The sequence below is a fragment of the Octopus bimaculoides genome, chromosome 3, assembly GCF_046866305.1.
Source record: "Octopus bimaculoides isolate indiv1 chromosome 3, ASM4686630v1, whole genome shotgun sequence".
NCBI lineage: Eukaryota > Metazoa > Mollusca > Cephalopoda > Octopoda > Octopodidae > Octopus > Octopus bimaculoides.
In genome coordinates this window covers 100,429,461-100,443,690 of record NC_142930.1, presented here as the reverse complement: position 1 = coordinate 100,443,690, position 14,230 = coordinate 100,429,461, and the positions used below count along the sequence as shown (strand labels likewise).

Sequence of the window (14,230 nt, the reverse complement as noted above, 5' to 3'; positions counted from 1 at the left end):
TCTTCTATTCATCATAGTCCTATAGACTGTCACAAATGAGTTTAAGGCTGACTGTCCATGGGAACTCCGACATGCTAATGACCAAGTTCTCATATCTGAATCTATAGAGGAACTAGAAGACATTCCAGGCATGGAAGCTAAACTAAGAATCAAAGTAAACTTAGCAAAGATAAAGGTTTAAGTAGTACAGAAGATAGGACCCTGGTATTTTCAGGGAAATGGTCTTGCTTGATATGCAGAAAAGATATAAACTTCATACACTGTACCTATGTAAGCTATGGACCCACAAGAAATGTGGAATCATAGGCAGACTAATAGAGAAAGTAAGTTTATGTGACAGATACACTAGAGCAGTATGTACTATGAGTCCACAAGAAACAAATTCTCTTAAATGCTCAGATGGCTCACTAGAAGTAAGCAATAGCTTTTTTCAAACCAGGAAATGTAATTAACAAGAGAAACAGTTGCTCAAAAGCATAGTAACTAGAGTAGGAATAGGTTCAAAAAAGTTCAGGAGGCTTCTACCACTGCTAGCAACAAAGATCTTTTCCCTCAGAGTGAAGAGCAGATTTGTATGATGCTTGTGTATGGTGCTGCATGGTAGTAAAACATGGGTCATGAGTGCTTGAGAAGACTAGAAAGAAATCAAGGTAGCATACTCTGTTGTATGTGCAATGTTAGTGTGCATGTATGACATTGAGAAACAAACTGAGCATAAGAGGAATTCAGATGTAGTATGCAAGAAAGAAGAATGCACAGCTATGGACATGTCATGTGTATGGATGATGACAGCTGTACGAAGAAGTACTAATCACATGATGTGGATGGAGCTGGCAGAGGAGGGAGACACAGAAAGACATGGGACAAAGTGGTGAAGGCTGATCTCTAGACCCTGAACCTCATGGAAGACATAACAAAGGACTTAGATGACAGGCAATATGTGGTTCTCAAGAAGACTCACCTACCTCAACAAAACTTAGATTCTAGATACTTGAAGCACAATGCATATATATTTATGCACAAATGGGTACCCTACCCACTGCATTCCCACTATCCACCATGTCTCTAACTGTATTATTCTGCTGTTGTAATTTAATATGAGCTGAACTGTATACTTCACCAGCTTTTCCCTGATACCACTTATCCTTCTTGCTATCTGGAATGATTTCACTTGTTATCCATCTTTCATTCTGACCATCTGCCTCAACCACCAAATTATCACTGCTTCCACCACTATTCCTGCCCCAAACTCTTACAACTTACCCAACACATTATCTCTTCTTCTCATATCCTGGTCTCATTCTTCCCCTGCCTACAATATCATTATCATATTATTACTCTTCTACTACCATATTTTTATAATTAAACAATTTTATACTGTGCCTGAGTGTATATGATTTTGAAACATTTTAAAACTCAAAACACAAGTAAAAATGGCTTCTCTATATTACTTCAAAATAATGGCCCTGCCCCAATTAATCTGTTAAATCAAGGGTTTATCATGTTTGTACAAGTGTGTGTATAGACAAGTAGGTATACAAATGAAAGAAAGTAGCTCTCATCTCATTTAGTTGTAGTTGTAAGAATATAATAACAGGTTGAAGCTGAGCCAAACTGTTAGTGTGTGTGTATATATATACATACACACACACACACAATAGGCATGGATATGACTGCATGATTAAATTGTCAGCTTCAAACCTGTGTGTTTAGGGATTCGGTCTCACTGCTTCGATGTTGTTAGCTAGTGCCCTATACTATAGCTCTGAGTTGAGCAATACTGAGTGAAATTTGGTAGATGGAAACCGGAAAAAATTTGTTGTATATATGAGTGTGTGTATATGTGTGCTTGACTGGATGCATATTCTTTTTGTCTTGACATGCACACACTGACAGTAAACATCCCACTGTTCATACAAACAGTGTAATTTTGTTTCCAGTCAACTGTGTAAGTCTGACCAAACATTTAGTTGTAAACTAAAGTGTTACTGTTCACACAAACAGTAATAGTTTGTTTGTAGTCCTTAACAGAAGCATGTTCAAGCTGATTGTTTTGTGACAGACTGGGGAAATTATTACTATGCTTGGAGACAGTGGGTGTTGGTGTCAGGTAGAGCAGCCTGCTATAAGAAAATTTTTATTATAATCATTATTTTACATTCATTTTCCCATGCTTATATGGGTAGGGTGAAGCTTCTCCAAAAGTGCCTCACCATCTATTTTGAGCCTTTGGCATTTCCTAAGGTCAGCCTTCACAACTTCTTTCATTTAGATTGCTTACCACATCTGTTATCCATAAGAACCACATATCATTACCAGTTCAATAATTTGTCTTGCAAATATCTGTGTCACTGTTCGTTACATATTCAACACATAACTGTTTCTTGATGAGTTATTTATTATCACATCCTATGGCCAACTCTATTATTTTAATCTATCCAATGCCTACTTCACCTACCTATCACTGTTACCAATTCAGAAGAATTTTTACTTGTGTCCTTGGACTGTGGGGAGTTTGATTGCACACAGCATATATCAATTCTTATATTCAGCACATTTTAACTCATCTCTACTCTATCTCAATAGTCTCTCAGAAAATACATTCCTTCATGCCAATGTAGCTGCTGGCAACCCTGAAGTTTTGAACCTGACAGGAAGAGGTAAGTTTTCAGTGGTGGATGGATTGTTTCAGGATCATTTCCTACATCTAAGAGGAAAGGAGTTGGTATAATCATTTGATAATGATTGAGGAGTTCTCATACATATCCAGATGTTCTCACTTGATCATTCATTTTCATTCAACTACTGTGTGCAACACAACCATGATAAGTGTCAATTCTGCATATATATTTTTCATTGTGTTTGTAATGATTTTATGGGTTGAGTGCCCTTCCTATCACCAACTAATTTACAGAATAAACGGAGTGCATTTTATTGCACCAAGATTAAAACGTCCCCTCTACATTTTACCAGTTTTTATATAAGTTACTTTTCTCTTAGGTTACTTTTGTTGTAACTTTCAGAATCCCTGTCTATTCTATGTACACTTATTTAGAGCAATTGCTCTCTTAGATGGGTTGTCTTCTTTATGACTAAGGAATCACATTTCAAGGCACTCTATTTATGAATGCATAGGCAATCATGTAGACACTCCTGATATTACATACTGTGCAGGAAGTTGGAGTAATTGAGGTATTTGTCAAGGTAAGGCTTTGGAGGAATAACTGAAGTTTTGGGGGCTATGATACATGTTAATATATAGATAGGAGAAGTGTAAGACCACTACTCTGCTACTGAGCAGATGTGATTGTTAGACAGAACAATGTTCCAACTGCATTAGATAAATAAATAATTAATATTCTTGAGGGCTCCCACCAAGAAGTAAAGAAAGAAAACTCTATAGAAAGAGAGGAAGAGAGAGAAAGAGAGGAAGAGAGAGAGAGAGAGAAAGAGAGGAAGAGAGAGAAAGATAGTGTAAATACATAATTATTGTCTTAATTTAACTTAATTCTATATCTCTAATGTTGGTTGACCATAAATATCTGTGATTATGGCCAATTACCACAATGAATATCATCAATAGAGACAAGGAAAACAGGTGATCCACCATGTGTCTCTCATACAATGGGAGCCCCCATTAAAATAATAATAATAATAATAATAGCCCAGCTATGGAAAATGAGGAAGGTGAAGATAGTACCAATTATTGTTGGGTCCTTGGGAACAGTATCAGAAGGCATCAAGGGGAATATATCAGATAGCTGAAAAAATGGATAGCATGGTACAGTAGGCTGCAGGTAGCAAGCCCACTACACATGGAAGACTCCAGGGGCTCCAACAAAACCTGTGATAAAGAGAAATAATAATAATAATAATAATAATAATAATAATAATAATAATAGCTTATCTTCTGTATAGTTCCATGCTCCAACTTATTTCACAATCATTTCCAGTCTGTTTCTTAGCTTTTATGGCTCTATCTGCTGTGCATTTCCAACACCAAATCACTTTCAATTTAGAAAGCTGACAATTCCAGTATATACAGGGGTATAGGTATTATGAGGAATGACAAAGCGTACTGTTGGAGTGTTGTGATAATAATAACCAGACCATTTGCAACACTAATTTCAAGAAACCAGCAACTTAATCACCTACCAATCAAGAAAACACACAAGCCAGATAGATATTGTACTCACCAAATGGGATAGGCAAATGGTTATGTGTACTAAGTCTTTCACTGATGGAGAATGTACCACTCAACAAAGACTAGTGATTAGTAACTTCAGAGAAAGAACTAGACTGACCCAGAGACATAAAGCAACCTGGAGAAGGAAGGCATGGAAGCTGAAAAAAATTCTTGACTAAAACCTAAGTTCAGAGACATGTGAGAATCAGGACATAAAGGCCAGATCTGTTGTTAGAACATGTTTCCAACTAAATTGAAAGTAGCTTGGCTTTGGAAATGCACAGTAGACAGAGCCATAAAAGCCAAGAGACAGAGCCATAAAAGTCAAGAGACAGACCTGAACAAATTGGGAAATAAGCTGGAGCATGGAAGTATACAGGGGATAAGTTAGAATCAACATACATATCTTGGAGGGAACCTGAAAGTAAGACATCTGCCAATGTTCTGCAGTGAGAGGCTCAGAGATGTGGAGCATTCCTTGTTACAAAGGTTTGAGTCAATATGGATCAAGATATCATTGAAGTAAAATGTGTATGGAATTACAGTAGCACATTTATCCACACATACTCTAAGAAAAACATAGCTTGTTTGTGTTATGACAAAAGGTTAGTAAATGAGAAAAAATACATGGAAGAAAGGCCAGCACTAAGTAAACCTCACAGAGAGATCAGCTGGTGAAGCTGACAGATATACAATTGAAGATAAGGAAATGAAGTTCAGAAAGCAGCTGGACCATCAGCTATATCTGACAAAACAGGGCACATTAGTCACTTATATAGTTAATCAGGTAGGATAGGGACATTTCAGATTCAATGACTGGTGCAAGAGTATTATTATCAACTTCAAGTAATGGCAGATTAAAAAGTAACAAAAGAGTTAAAGCATAATTAATTAGAAGAGAAATTAGATGAGAAGCAGTTCAGGTTTGTGCTAGGAGAGAATACCACCAATGCTCCCTTTCAAGTGACATAACTGGAGAAGTTTGTGACTCAGATTAAGCCATTACACCTAGCATTCATCAACCCGAAAGCCTTTGACAAGATATCATATCTTGTAGTTTGCTGGCTGATGAGAAAATTAGGCAAATGAATAGCGCTGTTAGCAGCAAGGTGAGAATTGGCAATAAGTTCAACAAGGAATTTAGTGTTATCTAATTCTCCAGGTCATGACACAGGAGTTTAAAACTGTCTGTAAGACTCCTGTATATCAATGACTGGATCACATAACTGAATATGCCACGAATTTAGAAAAAAAAATACATGTGGAATCCAAGCTTTGATTCAAGAAGCATCAAAGTACACCTAACAGAGACAAAAAGAAAAAAGTCTTATCAAGAAAAATAGCAGAAACTTAGTGCAATCTGGGAAGTGGGCATGCTCAATAAGCAGAAAAAGAGAATGTACAAATTTCATGTGTTGTATCCAATGAAAAGTACAGGTGCACAAAGGATGAACTGGGATCACAGGCAGGATTATGGTGAATGAAGTCATAATATGCACCAAATGCATAAGTGTAGTTAATAGTAAGAGCATCTATAAAATAAATTCTTTCTAATTGGTGTAAATAGTAAAGAACATAGATGGATTGAAGGAGAGGATGAATAGATGGAAGGAATGTATGAAGGTGAATATCAGAAAGATGACAATGATGGAAAGTTGTAAAACATGCAGTGAGGTGGATAGAACAGGAAAGTGGTCATGTGCAGTCTGCAGAAGGGGTGCTGAAGTAAACTCCATTAAATGTACAATACAACTCAGTGAATTGATCAAAACTGTAGTGATATAAGAAGGTCATTCTAATGTTGTGAAGAGAAACAAGTTGAAATAACTGGAACATGTACTGAAGAAGGATGAAAGTGACTAAAAGAGAGAAGGAAATGAGTGTGGAAGTAATGAAAAAAGAAAACCCAAGAACAACATGGCAAAAGATGATGAAAAGGTATCAAGAAGGATTTCCAGTCATAAAACACTGCTTCACAAAGTCAGAGTAATGCAAGTGAGCAAAGAGAAGTAAATACATGTTATCATCATCATTTAACATTCAGTTTTCCAAGCTGGCATGGGTTGGACAGGATTTGTTGAGGCAGATATTCTATGACTAAAAGCCCTTCTTGTTGTCAACCTTTACCTATTCCTATGTGAGTAATATTTCACCAAGCTGGACATGTCATTCACTTACAATAATCATGTGATGTTAAGACACCACACACACATATTTACATATACATACACAACAGATTCCATTTAGTTTCTGCCTACAAAATCCATTCATATGAATTTAGTCAGCCTAGGACTATAGTAGAAGATACTTGCCCAAGGTACCACACAGTAGGACTGAACCAAGTGGTCGAGAAACAACCTTCTTAACAACACAGCTACACCTATGCTTGTGTGTTTAAATACACTCACTAGCATCATCATTTTAACATCCACTTTTTCATACTTGCATGGGTTGTGCAGTTATTTTTTGAGGCAGATTTCCTACAGCCAGATGGCCTTATCTATTTTCAAGCAAAGTAATATTTCCCCATTAGCAGAATACTGGAAATGAATGGTACTCACTTACGGCAATCACATGATGTGCAGACAAGGAGACACAAACACACACACACACACAACAGGCTTCTTTCAGTTTCCTTGCACCAAATCTAATCACAAGGCAGTGCAGTAGGACTGAACCCAAAACCCTGTGGTTAGGAAGCAAACTTCTTAACCACTCAACCACACCTGCATCTACCTTACACACACACACACACACACAAATATATTTTGGCAATATTCCTAAAACACAGTTATTAGAATATTTCTGTGCAGACAATAACATAATACATTGAAAACACCATTACTGTATGCAATGCCATGGTGGGTACACATGTAAACAGGGTTAGAAATGAGGATGTAGAAGAAATTCTAAACTGCTTTGAGAACTATTAGTCTGCTTAGTGGAATATAATAAGATGTACCAGTCAGTGGGTGTTAGAAACTATCAAAAAAGAACTAACTGGTGTGTTGCTTGCTGCCAACTCAAGATTATATCATTTGTTTATTATATAACACCTAAATACGTAACTAAACCAGGTACAAGCCAATGAAGGAAACTAGACAAATCACCCTCAAGTCACACTCTTACAATCTCACAAATGGAAGGCCACATTAGATATAGGATTGTTGGGGAAATGAAGGCAAAACTATAGTTTGGTGCCCCACCTCGACTTAATCTTTTAATTTTCTGTAAAATGCATAGTTTCTTGAAATTTTTGCAGAAATACGTTTTCGAGGGTGTAGATTACGATTACTGCTGATAACATTACAAAAAAAAAATAATAATAAATAAAAGTAAACGAGAAATTTCGGATAATTCTTCCCTCTCCCAACCTAGATTCCTCACAACTCTTTTCAAAATACATATTTTTAAATGACCTTTTGCAAAAATACGTTTTCGGGAGTGTAGATTATATAATGTTGATTTTTTCCCCCCAAACAAATAAGAAAAACAATAAAAAGTGCTACAGTTACAGAAATTGGTGGAAACAGTGAGGGGATAATAATCCAAAACTCGTTCAATTTTTTTCTTTCAAATTTTATCATTTTCACACACTCAAGAAAACGTTATCTCTAAAAAATTTCATGAAAAATATGTATTTTTCAAAAAGTTACGAGGAAAATAAGATGGGAGTTGAGAGAGGGAAATACCACACTAGTTATATTAAAAGGGAACCCCCTTCGATTATACAAGTCTCGTCGAACAGGGGCCAGCTTTAGGTTAAACAACAATGTAGCCTACTTTTGCTGCTAGATTAGCCCCTAAATAATTTTATTTTCACGATAGGAACAAGTTATGAAGCTATATAGTGTCAATCACATAGTCTTGTAATATATACATAATTTCACTAGTGTCTGTTGTCCTCTCGGAGTACCATCTTTTAGAAAATAGAAATGAGTTGAGTTGGATGGGATTCGAACTCAAACTCTTAAAAGGATGTAACTAAATGCAAACTATTTTTGTTCGATGTTCTATCGATTCTGTCACCAATTCATTTAACAGTTTATGTACATACGACATTGACACTTACAAGTGTCTGGAATGATGCTTCTAATATATTCGTTCAATCTATGATATTTAGAATGACTATAGGAATGTCAAATCAATGATACTCCCATTTCCGATAAGCGTGTAAGAAGAGATAGAGATTAAAACGAAGCAATATAGGTGTGAATTATCTTAGTAGACTGAACACACAAACAAGTAATTCCAAATCGACTAACTGAAACATTATATATGATATTCACATACACAATATAAACCAAAGATTCAGTACAGTTTTCTTACACTACCACAGATTCGATTTACATCAATACTACGTTCTGGTGTTTGATAATAATTTTTTCTTCGGAGAAAGCAAGGAAGATATAAGGAAACAAAATCCAAACTCCATCTCTCAAATATCAAACAACGACGTAGAAGACATTTGTCCAAACAGAATAAGACGCAGTAAAATATACCGAAACAATATTAAAGAAGGGGGGGGGGGGGGCTATCGAAGAACCAAACCATCGTTTTGTATGGTGTGTGTATATATATATATATATATATATATATAGATATACATACACACACACACACAGCAAAGTGTTCCATAAAGGACAAGATTTTATGTTATTAATATGCAAACGTTGAATTAGCTAAATGGCATATCTTGGTTCCATTCACATCTTGGATACATTATAGAATATAAATCGAGCCTTTATTTTATTCGATAGTATTCGTACTCAGAACTAAAGCGAATATCGTAAAATGTTGTCCCGATTTCCTAACGATTCTACAAGCCTACCTACCCACTTAACCATTGTTTTCTGAGATAGGCACTAAGGCCTCAGATTCGAGGGATGAGTATTGTCGAATGTGTTGACTTTAGTACTTCATTAGTATTTTTAACACTGGCACAATTTTACCTTAAAATTTGATGGGTAATTTATGTTATGTGCCCTGATAGAAATTGAACATAGAATGTAATATAGTAATTTTCAACACTTTCGCTATCCTTTACTCACCCCCCCCCCCCCCAGCTTCGTGTATTTTGTCATTTACCTTCTCACTCCCATACAAAAATACATAGTAAATAGTACACATATCAAGCAACAAAATTTGTTACATTTACAATTTGTTATAATCCATCTGTCGCTATCTAAACGTATGCATGACTCCTTTCAGCATACAAAATATTGGTTTGTTTGAGGGACTTATTTGTTTTGTAAGTTTGTTGTTTTTTTCTTTCTACGGTCTAACTTCAAATACCGCCAAGGCCGGTTTCACCTTTCACCTTTTCAGGGCTGAACAAATTAATACCAACATGAAATAACACCCTTTTCATCAACCTAATTGTGGCCCAGTATTATTACAAATGGAAATAAACTTGCTCAGAGAATAATAGTTTCGTTGATATCACAAATAATATACTTTACTTTCTTTGGGGTTTATTAAACAATATCATATTTATTAGAATAAATATGATGTTAATATCACAACAGCTGCACGCCATTGTCAATGTCACATCTATCTTTGCAATGTCTCTCCTGGCGAGGCGAGTCAGCCACCCAGCAGTTAATTCTATTTCACTTGCATTGTTAAAGCTTTAAAAGCCTCCTCGTGTTAATTCGTTTCTAATAAATTAATCTAAGGTATCATTTTGATATCATTACATATTCCACCCGTAGCTGTTATTAATATCACAACCAATGATAGGGAATATCACACGTCTCTCCAAAATATTGTGATGCCAAAGTCTTTCTCAAGAGCATTAGCAACAAAAATAAAGAGGCTATCACAAAACATTCAACTAGATTTGTAGAAAAATTTTAAAAAAACACACCTCATATACACACATCGAGAATTTCCTAGAGAGATACAATACAAATGAAGAATTATGGAAAGGGCTGAACTGGAAAATTTACAATATATCGTAAAAATGAACAGGCGATGACAATTTTTTGCACATGCTCTGCGTTTGACAATAGAAAGGATAATTCCATTAAGCAACTGGGTGGTTGGAAGAAAGAGAGCAAAGACAGAAACAAGTCATATCTTGGAGAGAACTTTTGTGTAGGAGCTGCAGAAGGGAGTAAGATAGAGCGAAAATAACAAGTAACCGGTAGAAATGGAAAGAGACAAATTGCCCGGTTTCAAAAGCGAATGGACATAAAGCGCGCGCGCACACTTTCTATCAATCTATCTATCTATTTATCAACCGTATAGATATACATACATATAAACATGTTCGCACACTGTGTTAAAATAAGGTTATAATCTAAAGCGAGTTTAATTACAGGCAATGGAACATTTAATTTACGGATGTTGCGGTGACTCTATACTGAAAGTAGAGTAAAATTTATTAAATCAAGTTGACTGAGACTTCACTGTATATATATATATATATATATATATATTTATTTATTTATGTGTTTTAGCCAAGTGGCTGCGGCATATATATATATATACATAAGGAAAATAGGGATGAAAACATCCAGTCTTTCATTGAGAATTGTATATCTCCATTTTCTATTCATATATATATATATATATATATATACACACAGATAACATGCATTAATGTAGACAAGTACAAAACATACAGACACATGCACAAATATATATATGCATAAGCAAATATATATATGCATAAGCAAATATATATTCACGTGTGCGCGCGCGCGCACAATGTATATATTACACACACAATTAGAAATGTAATTTTTATGCGCTGGATCTGGAAGACGCAGTGCTGATGGCCTTCGCAAGCACTCCAAAACCGGCAAGATTATTTTTTCTAATGGTCCGCGTAAACAGTTGTAACAGCCAGAAGAAAAACATGAACAGGGAGGAAATCCCAGATGGTTGACAATATGAGAATATGGTCTAGACGTAGTGATTAGTACGGATTTGAGGGACACACACACCCAACATGGTTGAAGGAGTGAGGAGAAACCAGAGTCGGGAGTGTCTGAATAGAAGTGGCACAAGATCAAACCAGCTCCGAGGAACACAAACCATAATTACTGTAGCTGTAAAAAAAAGAAGAGGAGACGACGTTTAGGAGTTTAGACACGTTTGTGAATGATTGTATGCTAATAAACGAGTAATTTTCCCCTGCATGTAGCTCTAGCTACACTAAGTATGCTTTCGCCAAGGAGAGATCTTATGATCGTAGGACCTAAAATTTAGAGTCACCATATGCGCACACACATACATTATGTGTGTATGTAGTTGCTATGAATATATGTATGCTCGTTATCTTCATAAGGACTTTTCTAGTATAACAAATGTTTCTTTGGTAGAAAAGCTGAATTGAGTATTTTGAATACGGGAATTCAAACGATACTGCTATATTTATTCGTGCATGATGCGAAAAATCTAATTCAAAAACCATCAGGGTCATTGTACTCGTGTGTTTATCTACAAAAAATCGGAGTCGTATTATATTCGAGATTGCATTGTAATAGCAAAAAAAAAAACAAAAAAAAAAACGGTAAGTGGAACGAAGATAAATAATAACCGTCTTTTTGCCAGGCACTGTGCCATGGGAGCACATCATACAGTTCGTTGAGGTAATTTTGCTATTTCTAAATGTCTGAAGGGACTAGAAGCCTCTGTCCTTGGCTTATATGCATTAGCCGAGTCAAAATACAAGATAACCCCATATGCCAACGAAGGAGACTGGATTGATGGAAAACAGCAACCATATATCTTCAAATCACATCCTAGAGTCTTTAAAAGATAAAGAACACATTGGACAATTTAGTTTCTCAAATACAAAAAAAAGACGAGGTGATCACGATTAGATCGTCTTTGATCATAGATCTACTCAATCAAGGATGACCTGGGGTTAAATAACTATATAACTATAAAGTTGATTCAAAGTTAAGAGACTGAAAGATAATGTAAGAGAGAGAGACAGTGAGAGTTATATTTATGCCTGTGCTACATACATGATACATACAAATGTGTGTGTACATACACACATGTGTATATAAACATAGCAAAACTTAAGAAAGATGCTGAAGTATGAAAAGGCCTCAAGCAATACAAGTATATATGTTTGAGTTAATAAATCTTATTCATTAGTGAAGGATGGAAGAGTCATAAATGAAAGAATCAAAAGTTAAAAACACCAAATCTGTTGATCTTGAAGAGAAATAACATCATAGGAAAAAGTTTGCGAAAAGTCGGCTAAGATTTTAAAATAAGAATTATAATTATAAAAGACTGCGATTTGTAGATCGCCAGTGTAAACGGAAGAACTAAAATGTCAATCAAATAAAAACAACTGGACTTTAAATAGTAGTGGAGAGGAAAAGGAAGCGAGAAGAAGAACTGATGAAAATTTCTGAGAAATGCAAAGATTTGGGTATTTTTCAAACCCCAAAACAAACTGTAACGGATTCTGTTATAATCGAAGGATTAGAACCTACCTGACTTCCATGGTAAATCAGTGCTCATGTGAACAATTTAAATAATTAAAAATTTGGTCGGGGTATCTGTAGGACCCCCTTCGAATAAATCACTTATGTAGCGCATCATTGCTACCAAGTTGTAACGGACACTTTCCAAATTTCCGCCATTACTTACGGGGTTAGTTTTAATTATGAGAGAGAGAGGGAGGGAAGGTTGCACATGCGCATTCGGCGTAAAACGACTTTCGCTTATCTCCCCCCCCTCTCTATGTTTCTTACTATTTCTTTTGTTTACTCCCTCGCTCTCTTTGCTGTCCCCTCCCCCTCTCTCTTTCTCTCTCTCTTTTTGCTCAGCATCCTACCAATTCCTTTCACATAAACATCATTTCTCTCCATCAGTTACTCATGTATTTCTTCACCAACCTTTGTTCACCCTCCTCTTGTCTACATTTTTGTTGGCACAAGTTTTCTTTCTCTTTTGATTCCTAAATTAATCGCACTCTCTTTCTCTTTAATTTACTTTGCACTTTCTTTATAGCTTCACTTTGTATTTTTCTCTTACTCTTAACTTTAGCCTACTTCATTTAATACACACACACACGTCTCATCAATAAAAAAAAAAATCCTTAGTTTCACGCCATTCTGTATGATTTAACCAGGTCTCTCTCGTTCTCTTTTCCTCTCACTTTTATCTAATTAAGTTATTTCGACGCTCTTCCTCCCCTCCAGTTTCAACCCGTCTGCTTCAATTAACTATTTCTTCACACTTTCGTTTTCTTGACTATCTATCTATCTACTTGTGTCTGTTCATCCTCGTTCACAAAAGTCTTAGAGAAATAATCTCAACACCTTATCATTATCTAATTTCACTTCTAATTTTTTTCCTTACTTTCTGTCTCTGTTTTCTCCTATTTTCTTATAAAAAAGGGGGGCTTTTTAACTAAAAATGACACAGAGGAAAATAAAGAAAACATAACAAAACATTTATTTCGATTTTTACCGTCTAAATCCAGACTTGTATTTTCGACTAATCTTCATGCCGTTCCTTACTCTCTGATTTCACCATTCCACGTTTCTTTAAATAAAAAAAAATATGGATATTCAAAACTTTTTATTATTATTATTATTTTGTTCAAGGAGTAATTTTTTAAATATACATATCATTTTTCAATATTTCGTTGAAATTTAAAATTCAGCATAACCGTATTAATAAACAATTGTAAATGTAAGTCTCTCCCCCCCTCTCTCTCTCTCTATATATATATATATATACACACACACACAGACACGTGTGTGTGTATAGACAAACAGATAGATAGATAGATAATTTGAGAGCGTATTCAAAACAATCCTGTGTTCTAGTTTCATTTTCAAGTTCTTTTTATTCTTTTCATAATTCCTTGCTGGCATGTGTTGTTATCTCAAGATGAGACTAAGAAAGTTTAGAAACGTTAAATTCCTAAACAATCGGCAAGAAACACGCAATGCGTGTGTGTGTAACAGAGAGAGAGAGAGAGAGAGAGAGAAGGGGTTATGTGTGTATGACCAATGTCATATTAAATAATTTTTTGTTAGATGGATGATTGATGGAGGTTTG

General features: G+C 35.4%; 1 protein-coding gene across 1 annotated transcript in view; it reads right to left on the bottom strand.

Moving 5' to 3' along the window:
• Positions 1-13,696, bottom strand: part of LOC106872086 (uncharacterized) — a 146,137-nt gene extending 132,441 nt beyond the window's left edge. The window contains exon 1 of the mRNA XM_089349422.1: positions 13,634-13,696. Within this exon, the coding sequence (XP_089205548.1) occupies positions 13,634-13,671 (38 nt within the window). The 5' untranslated portion in view covers positions 13,672-13,696. The remainder of the gene's footprint in view (positions 1-13,633) is intronic.
• Between the last annotated feature and the right edge of the window lie 534 nt (positions 13,697-14,230).